The following is a 12,809-nucleotide window of genomic DNA, read 5'->3' as shown; positions in this document are numbered from 1 at the left end:
TTTATAGAACAAGAAGTTCCCATCTTAATGCGAGATTATTTGATAATGACCAAAAGTAATCTAGTCAAACATCAAACATGAGAAACGAATGAACGTTTGGATACAGAATAATGGAGAAAACTCGATATAAACCAAGTAAACTTAATCCAATCATAGTAATCCAATCATTACAAAGTAAAATAATAAAAATTATAAAAGGGAGTGAAATTAGAAAGTGAGAGTCATACGAGTTTATAATCGAAAAATCTTCCAATAATAAAAATCTTCAGTACGAACCCAAACCCTGAATAATACTACAGTCACATCCATGAATGGAAAATAAGGTAATAATATTCGAATCAAATAAGTATTATATCCAAATAACTATTCATGGTAAAACTGTCACAGAAAGAAGGGGAAAAAATATAGATTACATAAGATTTAGAGAAGTTAGAAAAATACCACTACATTACCAATGGATTCAAAACGGCCATCAGTCACTAGATGTAAACACAAAATTTCTTAAAGTCACGATAACTGAGGCCAAAAATTCTCTGTAACGATTTTACCTCAACACATCATGTCTCTAAAGGACGGCGCTACCTAATAAACCGGCTAAGCTCGTCGTTGGGGTGTGTTCTTGTCCCTTAGAAGGCATGATCAAAACTCGTTACATCGAACTTTACTTTAGGTAGCTAATCTCAAAATAGTAATGGTATTTTAGGAAAGAAGAAAGAAGTATATTGTTGATAATAATTGGGAATGGTTTAAGATGTTAGATCCATTCCCTTTATTTCCGACCCTCCCTAATGGCAATAACAAAATTTCAATGCCATCCCAAATAACATAGTACCCTACCTAAAAGACTTCACCGTTCGTAAATAACTTTTATCACAAGTTAATTCTCCATGTTTAAAATATAAAAATTAAAAGTTTATTTACTGACATTATATTAAACAACAATAACAAAAATATGAAAACTAAGTTTAATTTTTGATTATACGTTTTGAAATGGTATATATGAATAATTTATATATGGTCACTCTAATTTCTATTATTTTATATATATTTAATTGTGAAACCATATGTACTATATTTTGTAAATGTTAGAAGCATAAATATCCCTACTAATTTTTAATAATTATATATTGCATTCAAAATGCACTAAAGCTACGTATACACTGTTGTCATATTCTTACAATATTGTCAGAACATGCTCATAAAATGGTTAACACAACCATGAGAACTTATGTTGAAACATATGGGTGTTAACCATTTATTGAACATTTTCTGACAATATTGTAAGAATATGACAACCGTGTATACGTAGCTTAATTCTAAATGTTTTAAAAATTGTATTGTATCTTTAATACAATATGTTGTTTTTGTAAAAGATATTTATGCTTTCGAATCAGTATTTAAAATGTGTGTGTGTAATAAAAAGAAAAATATGTAAACTTACATTTTTTTATCCCACGAAGTCTGCAAGCGCTCGTAGACGGCTGTGAGTTTGCTTTTCAAATATGAAATTTTTAAAATTTGTATACTATTATATTGTTAGTGTAAATTTATGAGAGAGAATGCCCAATATGGAGTTTAGTGTTTATGAATGAAATTTTATGACATTTATGTTTGTAAATTTGTGTTAGTGTTATGAAAAGTCAAAATGTGGAATCTGTTTTTTATTTTGGTTTTGAAATATTTATGAATGAAAATGCAATACAATTATGTCATTTTCATTTAAATCTTACTTAAGGTGACCATATTAAATTTTATATTTTTAGAAAACAAACTATATTAATTATTGACAAATATGTTATTAGAGCATTATTATAATGAATTTATGAATTTAAACAAAATTTAATCAAAAAGCAAGATGAAAAATTATAGTTATTTATGAAAATTAAGATTAGGAAAATTAATAAAAGTTATTTTAATATTAATATTGGTAATTTTCAAAATTTAATGAGCAATAAATGACGAGTATTGAGAAAATACTACTGATTTAGAATAATTTTGATTATGAAAGATATAAATTTTAAACCAATGCCAAAATAGATGGATTTTATGAAGCAATATTGCTATATATAAGTAAACTGCAGGAAATTAGGTAAATGGAAATTTTGTCACACAAAAAAAAATGTGTATTTGATGGAAAATTAAGTGGAAACCAACTTGGTGTTGGATTTTCCACACTTCGATTATTGATTATATAATTAGCCTTCAGGAAACAAACACACGGATTGAATATATAATGTTTGATAACCGTCAATAAAAATTGTGTTATTCTTTGTCAGAATTATCCTTCAGGAAACAAATAATGCACAAGGACTGAATATATATGTTATCTTGAAATTCGATAATGTAAATTGTATTATTCTTCGTCACACGCATCCAAATCTATGCAAAACAATATAAAATTTCAAAAAAAATAAAAGAAAAGTCCTCGAACCGTTATGAATATGTCCTTACCAGTATTATAATCAAAATTGATCGTTTAATAAAAAATCCTTTTTTCCTTCAAAATTATTTATTGCACTAATAAAAGTAACTTCAACCGTTTCCTTTAATTTTCAATATACATATGAATTTCAAAATTTTTTTTCGTTTTTTCTTTCCAATAAATCCTAAAGCCTACTTTCGTCAATTTCAAAAAAATAATATAAAAAACCAAAAAATATATAAATTATACACTCAAATAATTTTGTCAATACTAATGTTTTAAGGTCGACATCACAAAATAAAAAAAATGCATTTTAAAGACTATCCTAAAACACATACTTACCGAAGAAAGCAGCTCTCGGTTTACAGTAACGTATCCCTTTAAACTAACAATGGCAGGATTCATTTCAATTGCAACAATAAATATATCGATTTCCTTTTTGGCTTTTAAATCCGCATGAAGTAGATCAATTGATAACAATGTTTTTTGCACTCCTTTAGCGACTCCAAGTGTTGCTTTATGGGAACAATCGCAAAAAATAAAAAGCAATGTGCAACAATATATTACATCTACTATTAATCCTGCTTCCTTATACGATATATTATAATCATGTTTATGGTCCATAATTTCTGCAAATGCTCCATATACGGCTATAACAATATTAACAAATCTAAAAAATTAGAGCAAATACATATTAAATTTGTAATTTGATTGACACGTACATATATAGATTTCATTTTATTATACCCTGCACCACCTCAATTGGTGAATGAGGGTATATATAAGTTTGTCATTCCGTCTGTTAAATTGAGAAATATTATTCTGAGACCCAACAAAGTATATATATTATTAATCCTTATGAAATTCTAAGTCGATTGAACCATGTCCGTCTGTGCAAAAAAACTATTTATTGTTGTCCTAAGCAGTTTGGTATTGAAAATCAGCAAAATCGGTTCAGTAGAACCAGAGTTCTGAAGTTCATAACTACCCAGCGGCGAAAAAAAGTAGTAAGCAGGCCTTATTTATCAGACACAGGCCTTGGAAGGCCTTATTTATCAGACACAAGGCCTCATTGCTCCATTCCATACTCATATATTTTTTACACACGATGTCCTAGCCAGCCAAGGCCTTCTTCAACAGGACTGATAGAAGGCCTTCTTCAACAGGCCTGGTAGTAGGCCTTCTTCACAGGCTTGTTATCAGGCCTTTTGTTTATTATTTGAATAGCTGTCACAATTATTTGAAAAACTGTCATTTCTAAAGGTAATTTTAATAATTACCTTTAAAAATTAAACATATTACAAATTATTTTAATTTGTTTATAATAAAAACTTGTAAAAAATTCACACAACGCACAACCGCTTTGTCAAAGAATTTAAGCTAAACTATTTTAAGTTTACTTCTTTTTTTCTATTCACTTTTTGCATTTTTTTTGTGTTTGTGGTTTTGTCTTTGGAATGTGATTTTTATAACGGTATTTTGTGCTTGTACTTTTTTGTAGCAACAAAAAGAAGGGAGCAGGTAGGCCTTCCATAAGGTCTTCCTGAGAAGGCAAGCGAGCATGAGTACTGGATCTAAAAAAAGGTCTTACAGAAGGCCTTATAGCTGAAGGCCTCTTTGATTGCAGATAATTCCATAAAACATTACACACGTTATTTTTATGATAAAAGGACTAACTCTGGCAAAAATTATAAAAATCGGTCCATGATTTCTACTAGCCCCCATACAAATTTCTTCCCGAAATATGGTTCTACGGACTATAAATGCATACAGAATTGCAGTATCCAAAAAAAATTCAGCAAAAATAAGTTTCATGCTAATAAAAATAACAACACCAAATTTTTTGTGGATCGGCCCATATTTGACCAAAGTTCACATCCGAAAATAAGCATAAATATCGCTATTAAGTTAAAATTCGTCATAAATAATCCCCATATATACCTAATTCTATGAAGATCGGCCCATAATTGGTTATAGCTCCCACATAAGGACCACTTCTGAAAAACACATTAACCTGCATAAATTTCCAAAAAATATCAATATCAAACCAAAATTTTACACAGATCCATAATTTATATTTAAAAATCATACTACATTTTTTTTGAATTCGGTCCATATTTGACCATAGCTCCCATATAAGGTCCACTTCCGAAAATCAGATAAGAACTCATAAATATTTTATAAATAACTTTATCATTCTACAAATCGACACAAATAATACCCATATACATATAAATAACTGTACCGAATTTTATAAAGCTTAGCTGGATTTTGTGAAGAGCGGTTAATATTTAACCATAGCTCCCATATAAGGTCCACTCCCGAAAATCACTAAAATCCTTAAAAATTTCTAATCATAGTCAGAAATAAAGAATACTTTAAGAGAATTAAACTCGACTTTACCTAAGAGTGGACTTTAGGTCTATCATAGACAAGTTAAAGTATACTCCTGACGTTGAAGTCGACTTTAAATATAAAACTAGCTGAAGCTGTTATTAACTCGTTTAACAACAGCATCAGCTGTTCTTCAGCAAGTAAAAAAGTTCGGCACAAAGTAAAAAAATGTTTAAGTTCAAGATATTGGAAGAGATTTTGCAATTATTGAACAGTTATCAATAAAATTAGTACCAAAATATTCTAATTATTATATTCATCTTATATATTTCATTTTTCCACAACAAACAATTTTTTTTCTTTAGTTGTCTCGGTTACTTTTATTGTTTACTTTTTTTTTTTTTTTTTTTTTTTAATTTTGTATGTCAGCTGTTCAGCGTTGCCACTTGTCTGTATATTGTATGAAAACATTTTCTACATTTGCGGTGGCACCCAGTTAAAGTCGGTTCAATTTAAAACATACTTTAATTTTGACTATAGTTGCAAAATAATTAAAAGCAGGTTTTTATTTTAAAGTTGTTTCTAAAAAGAACCGACTTTAGTGTTTGACTATGATTATAGGCCATAGTTTTCAGGTAGAAATTCGAAACAAAAAATTTTAATATATATAAAAACCGATGTACCAAATGTTATGATGATCGGCCTATAATTGGTCACCTAATAGCAAAGAATATAAATCATGTCAACGAAAACTAAAATATTTGAAAAAAATCATTATGCGGGAGGGAAGATAAAGAGCGTAACCATGTTCTCATTCTCTCGTGTTTTATAAGAACCAGCGTTGTCACTCATAAAACATTTTTCCTACCAAATGTCTGATTAAATACTTCCAAAACCTACCAAATTTTAACGGCCGTATTCATAAAAATTTTAAACAGTATTTTAAGGCATTTTTAAGCAAAATTCCTGAAAATTTTATTCATCAACGTAATTTAGCTTCAAATACCTATTTCAAATTTTGTTTTAAATAAACGAATTTTAAAATTGCTTCGACCATTTTTTAACTTAAACCTTGTTACGTATCGTTTGGCCTGGCGAGGTTTCCAAACTAGCTCTTGGCATGTGTTGACCTCAGGGAGGTCCCAACCCTGCTCACCAGCCGCTCAGTAAACAAAAAAGGAAAAACTACACTGAACAAAACTGACACTACACTGACAAACTACACCACATTAAAGAATTATCTGAATACTCTCTAGCCCTCCCTACCATGTTGTAGGCGCATCCGCTCTCCTATTCTCTACGACCAAAAACCCGCTAGACCACTTCTCCACTTACCTTTCCATCATTGCCTGTACCTTGCTTCTTACATAATATTGTTACGTTTTAACCTTTTCAAAACGTTGGTTTATTTCCTTTAAATAGACCGGATACTTTTGATTGCAAATAAAAGCCGTTTAGTAGTTTAAAAATGTTAACAACTCTTTATTTATAGTTTAAAAATGTTAACAACTCTTTATTTATTTATAGTTTAAAAATGTTAACAACTCTTTATTTATTTAAAACTAGTTGACAGCCCCGGCTTCGCCCGGTAGCATTTACTAATGTTAGTTCTTCAAGTTTCTCCAACCCACATACACCTGCCTGCTCTTATTTATTAGCAAATAAAATATCTAAATTTGTATTGCATACTTTAGGGAGCTTTTTTATTACAGTTGACTGAACTCAAAAAAAAGCCGAGTTTTACTCGCAGCAAACAGCGTTGCCAACTTACGATCAATGGTCAACTGAAAGCTTTTATTCAATGTTAATAATGCCCACAGATATGTTACAGTTTGAGAGGCACTTCTATTTGAAAGCATTTGAAAAAAAAATCAGCCAAATCGCTCCAGCCGTTCTCACGTGATGCCATCACATACATGGACCATTTCATTTTTATATATATAGATTACAAACCATCTCCTGAAAATTTCGAATCGAATAAAAAAAAATCAGCCAAATCGCTCCAGCCGTTCTCACGTGATGCCATTACATTCATGGACCATTTCATTTTTAAATAGTCACTCAATGTTTTTTATACACGTTTATAAATTCGCAGAAATACAGGCACACTTTATAATGTACACGAATTCACTTGAAAAACACAGCACTCAGTTGATGTTTGTTCGAAAAGCGTCTCTGATAAGCTCACTCAATACTGCAACCTCTGCCGCTATTTATAACACTACCATCTGCACTCTAGATTGCTCTTTAACTGTCAAAGCTCGAATATTCTAGATCTTACTAATACATACGCCATCTGTGGTGTACTTTCTACAATATTCTTTAACTGAATATTCGCATTCGAATATACGGTCGCAGCAAACAGCGTTGCCAACTTACGATCAATGGTCAACTGAAAGCTTTTATTCAATGTTAATAATGCCCACAGATATGTTACAGTTTGAGAGGCACTTCTATTTGAAAGCATTTGAAAGAATTCGCTGCTCGATCGTATCTGGCTTTCATTTTGTCGCTGGTCATTTTTATTCGTCTGCGTACGTAAAGTTCGTTAAGGTCATCTTGCTCTTGGGAAGTGTTTTCATTATTTGATGAGGGCTTAATACCGAATTCTAAATCACCAGGCAACTTGAGTTCTGTCCCGAAGACAATTTTTGCAGGTGTTCGAGAGATCGAGTCATGAACAGTTGACCTGTATGCCAATAGAAATTTTGGTATGTGTTCATCCCAGTCCTTCTGGTGTGCACTGACCACTTTTCTTAAATATTCCTCCAGGGTGCGATTGAATCTTTCGACCATGCCATCAGATTGAGGATGCAGTGGCGTTGTTCTGGTTTTTCTTATTCCGTATAAGTCGCACATTTCCTTGAATACGGCGGATTCAAAATTTCTACCCTGATCCGAGTGCAACTCCAGTGGAACACCATAGCGACACACCCAGTTGTTCACAAATACGCTTATAACCGTTTTAGCTTCCTGATTGGGTATTGCATATACCTCTGGCCATTTGCTGAAATAATCCATAACCATTAGAACGTAACGGTTTCCAGCATCACTGACAGGGAAAGGGCCTACTACATCGATCGCAATCCGCTCGAATGGCGCACTTGAGTTATACTGCTGAAGTTGTCCACGACTTCTTCTTACTGGGCACTTCGCTGCTATGCATTGTGGACAATTGGCTACCCAATCGGCTACTGCTTGCTGACAACCCACCCAATAAAAAAGTTATTTTAGCTTCTCTAAGGTTTTTGTCACACCAAGATGACCACCACTGGTATCGTCATGAAACTCTTTCATTACTTCGTTTATTTTAGAGGATGGTACAACAATTAGATTTGTCACTGTTTTACCGTCAGCACTTTCCCATATGCGGTATAAGGAAACAATTGTAGACTATTCCATAGGGCCCAATATGATTTCATCAGTGGACTTTCTGACGATATTTCATTGCGGGCTGGCCTTCTGCCTTCTTCTATTGCCGATATTATTTTTGATAGTATGGCGTCATTTCTCTGCAACACAGACTAATCTGCACTGGACTCTATATGCATTAGTCGAACGTCAATGACACATTCCTTTTCCTCGTCTTTTGCGCAATGCTTGCATTCCAGGTTGCAAGACCGTCTTGAGAGCGCGTCCGCATTGCCGTGTTTCAAACTCATAGATCTGAAGCCGCTCAATCGAACGAGCCAGTTGCCCGTACCGTTGATCACCTGCGAAAGCACGCCGCCTATTCCGTATCCACTCGCATCGCTGTCTAGCACAAACTTCGCCCCTTGGGATGGGATATGCCAAAATTGGTGCTGTACACGACAATTCCTTTAACTGAAGGAATGCCAGTTCTTGAGATTCACTCCACAGGAACGCTCGCGACTTCTGCGTTAGCTCATGTAGGCTTGCGGCAACACTGGCAAAATTCGGTACAAATCGTCGGTAGTACGTGCAAAGGCCTAGAAAACTGCGCAATTCTTGAAGATTTGTCGGACGAGGCCAGTCCTTTACAGCTCGTATATTATCCTCATCTGTTGATATGCCGTCTGCTGTTACGCGATGCCCTAAATACTTAACTTCTTTCTGGAACAATGCACATTTCTTTACGCTAAGTTTTAGTCCAGCCGCAGCTATTCGTTTAAGGACTTCTTCAAGGTTTTTCAAGTGTTCATCGAAAGACTTCCCCATGACAATTATGTCATCCTTTCAACACATGTTCCATTAAACGCTCGAATGTGACTGGAGCATTGCAGAGTCCAAAGGGCATCACATTAAACTGCCATAATCCATCACTAGAACTAAACGCAGTTTTCTCTTTGTCTTTTTCTGCAATCTCTACATGCCAATAACCACTTTGCAAGTCCAATGTGGAGAACCATTTTGTTCCAGCTAATGTGTCCAGGGTGTCGTCAATTCTTGGTAGCGGGTAGCTGTCTTTCTTGGTAACGTCGTTCAGCTTTCTATAATCGACGCAAAATCTAGTGCTACCGTCTTTCTTTTTAACTAACTAACACAACAGGTGAGCTCCAAGGACTTGAAGATGGTTCGATTACTCCATCCTGCTCCATTTCGTTAACCACCTCATTCACCTCACTTCGTTTTGCTAGAGGAATACTTCTGGGCGCATGCTTTATGGGCCTCGCTTCGCCAGTATTTATTTGATGCTTTACTATTGCCGTTCTACCTTGGCTTTGACTTTTTAAGGCGAAGACCGTGGTATGTTTCTTCAGAAGCTTTTTGGCCTTATTTCTATCGGGCGGCGCTAATCCTCCTACCCATTTCCCCACATATTCCGCTAGTAGCTCGTGTTCTTTGGTAGATTTATTGGCAGGTTCCGGAGTTTTCTCGCAATTGATTACTGCCTCTGCTGAAGTCCTCACAATCTCCCTCCATACAGGCCTATACTAAAGTTTCTGACTGTGGTGGTAGTCTCTGATGCTCGACGGTAACTAGTTTTCTTACTTGAGTCCTATTTTCATATCCCACGCCAAGGGGTATTTCCACATTTCGCCAAATCATAACTTTTTGTCCCATATTATAAGTAATGCCGTGAGTAATCATGAAATCAGCACCAATGATTACTTTGTCCACAATATCGGCAACAATAAATACATGATTGACGCTAACATTGACAATGGTTACTTTCACATTTACTTTACCATAGACAGTGGCTGGCTCCCCAGTAGCTGTGCGCAGACTTACCCCACGTTTGTGGGGTAATTGTGTTTTTGACTAAATCGGGCTTGACGAAGGACTGCGACGCTCCTGTCTCTATAGTAAAAATGTGCTTCTGACCGTTGATGTATCCACTAGCCGTAAGATTGCTATTTTTCTGCTGCATTACTGATATGGAGATTGTGGGGCCCTCAGATGTGGGAGATAGCTCTTGCCCCATAGTACTAGCTCGTTTTAGTTTAAAGGTGATTCTTGTGACGATTGATGATTTGAAGGCTGGTTGTTTCTTGGAGGCGAAACAGATCTGGTTCGTTTTCCCGGTGCTTTGCAGTTTCGCTGAATATGACCAGATTTACCGCAATTATAAATTTTACTCTAGCTTTTCTATGCTTATCATTAAACGCCTCCAAGACCTTTTTTAATTCGTCGACTATAATTCTCTCATCTTCAGCAACAACATCGATATTGCGCACCTTGCATATTTGCGGCTTTGAAATTATTTTCGCCGTTTCTTGCGCCAGTGCAAATGAGACTGTTTCAGCAAATGATGGTTTAGGTGTAGCACAAACCGCATGTTTTATTTCAGGATCGCGAATGCCATTAACGAATGCCTCTATCTTGATATGGTCCAAAAATGGGTTGTTTTCCCCTGGATAAGTAAGCTGTAGCAAACGCTCGAGTTCCAACGCAAAGTCTTGTAGCGTCTCATTGGGTTTCTGCACTCTACCACGCAATTCCATTTGGTATAATTATTTTTTATGTTCGCCACCGTACTTGTTGTAGCGCCTCCATTATGTCATCATAACAATTTCTGTTGCTTACTGGCACGCTTTCAAGAACTACCGCTGCATTTCTTTTTAAGGCCAAAATAAACTCGTTAGCTTTATCTTCGTCTTTCCACATGTTTCTAATGGCACATGTTTCGTATCAAACTGGAACTTGAACACATTAAATGGTGTAGTGCCTTCAAAACTAGGGCCTTTATTCTACTAGAGGATTCTGGAATAATTCGTACCGGTCCATCTTGGCATTGAAGATTATTAACCTTTGTTTCTAGGTCATGCAGTTTTTGATCAACACCATTTTCTAAATCTGACACCTTCTTGTCAATACCATCCACTCTGCTCTTAAAAGCTTCAGAAATTTCCTGAATTTTCTCGTCTTGATGATTTCGCTTCCATTTCAGCTAGGAGTTTCTCGTTGTTGACTTGAATTTCAGCTAATAATTTTTCATTGTTGACTCTAGAAGTTTCTTGAAGTTCAGCTAACAGCTTCTAGTTGTTTACTTGAGTTTTTTCTAAGATGGTTATAGAATTTTCGTTAAATTTCGCTTCCATCTTTTCCATCATAGCCGCAAACATTGTACTTAAATCCATGCTGCTTCTTGCTGAACATGTAGAAACTTCCATTTCTTCCTTATACTCGAATTCGTAAGCTCCTATGTCAATATCACGCCGCTTGAATTCATCTATTAGCCTCTTCTGCAATTCTGCTTTGTTACCTGCTGTTGGTAGCTCCAACTTACTCAATTCTTTCTTGAGTTGTTCAACTTTTAGTTCCTCAAACTTCGTGCTTATTAATTTGGAATCCCACTTCTGACACCAATTGTTACGTTTTAACCTTTTCAAAACGTTGGTATTTTTCCTTTAAATAAACCGGATACTTTTGATTGCAAAGTTTAGTTGTTTAAAAATTGTAACTCTTTATTTATTTAAAATGTACAATAACCACAGAATTAAATAGTCACTCAATGTTTTTTATACACGTTTATAAATTCGCAGAAATACAGGCACACTTTATAATGTACACGAATTCACTTGAAAAACACAGCACTCAGTTGATGTTTGTTCGAAAAGCGTCTCTGATAAACTCACTCACTACTGCAACCTCTGCCACTATTTATTACACCGCCATCAGCACTCTAGATAGCTCTTTAACTGTCAAAGCTCTAATATTCTAGATCTTACTGATTTATACGCCATCTGTGGTGTACTTTCGACAATGTTCTATAACTGTCAAAGCTCGAATATTCTAGATCTTACTGATTTATACGCCATCTGTGGTGTACTTTCCACAATGTTCTTTAACTGAATATTCGAATATACGGTCGCAGCAAACAGCGTTGCCAACTTACGATCAATGGTCAACTGAAAGCTTTTATTCAATGTTAATAATGCCCACAGATATGTTACAGTTTGCTATTACAGCACTGGTATCTGAAAGCATTGTGTTACTTTTAAATCAGCCGTTAAAATCGTTATATTTGAATTCATGTACAATTTCATAACAATATTTATTAATAATTCTTAAATATAAATACTTAATATAATAACCAGGGCAACCAAAAATATGCTCTAAAAAAAGTGTTTTATGCGCATAAAATATGCACTTAAAAACGAAAAATATGCTCTTAAAATATAAAAAATATGCACTTAAAAATAGTAGGTCATTGTTTGATTTCAAAATTTCATTAAAAAAATATATATGAAGTAAATAAAATATTGAGCTCATAAATTAAAATTGGTTATTATAGGATTAAATATCGATTTTAGGGAATTTGGCACTACATGAAAATAGTTATATTCAATTCATTTTATTATATTTAGAAATAAATTACTATGTGTTTACTTAAGTTTTAAAATTTTTTAACTAAATCTTTGTTTTAGATTTCCGAGTTTCTTGGACAATCTTAATCAATTGATTTGTCTCATCTTTTAAACTGCTTAATACTTCAAACTTTTTTTTAGTAATTAGTGGCATAATATTTTACATTCTCAATGCATGTGTCTCAATGTTTATAGGATCCCTACTGAGGATGTACCCAATAAGTTTCTCCAAATGTTTCTATTCTATATGAAGCTTTTTTATCATTTGAATAATGTTTCAA

The 12,809-nt window shown here is 34.0% G+C and overlaps 1 protein-coding gene across 1 annotated transcript in view; it reads right to left on the bottom strand.

Moving 5' to 3' along the window:
- The window catches only part of LOC135963216 (gustatory and odorant receptor 21a-like), a 158,226-nt gene that overhangs the window by 23,146 nt on the left and 122,271 nt on the right, over positions 1 to 12,809 (bottom strand). The window contains exon 3 of the mRNA XM_065514982.1: positions 2,765 to 3,092. Coding sequence (XP_065371054.1) covers positions 2,765 to 3,092 — 328 coding nt within the window. The remainder of the gene's footprint in view (positions 1 to 2,764; positions 3,093 to 12,809) is intronic.

This window comes from Calliphora vicina, chromosome 1 (assembly GCF_958450345.1).
Source record: "Calliphora vicina chromosome 1, idCalVici1.1, whole genome shotgun sequence".
Classification (NCBI taxonomy): domain Eukaryota; kingdom Metazoa; phylum Arthropoda; class Insecta; order Diptera; family Calliphoridae; genus Calliphora; species Calliphora vicina.
The sequence above is the reverse complement of the archived record's forward strand: the minus strand, read 5'-3'. Positions and strand labels throughout refer to the sequence as shown.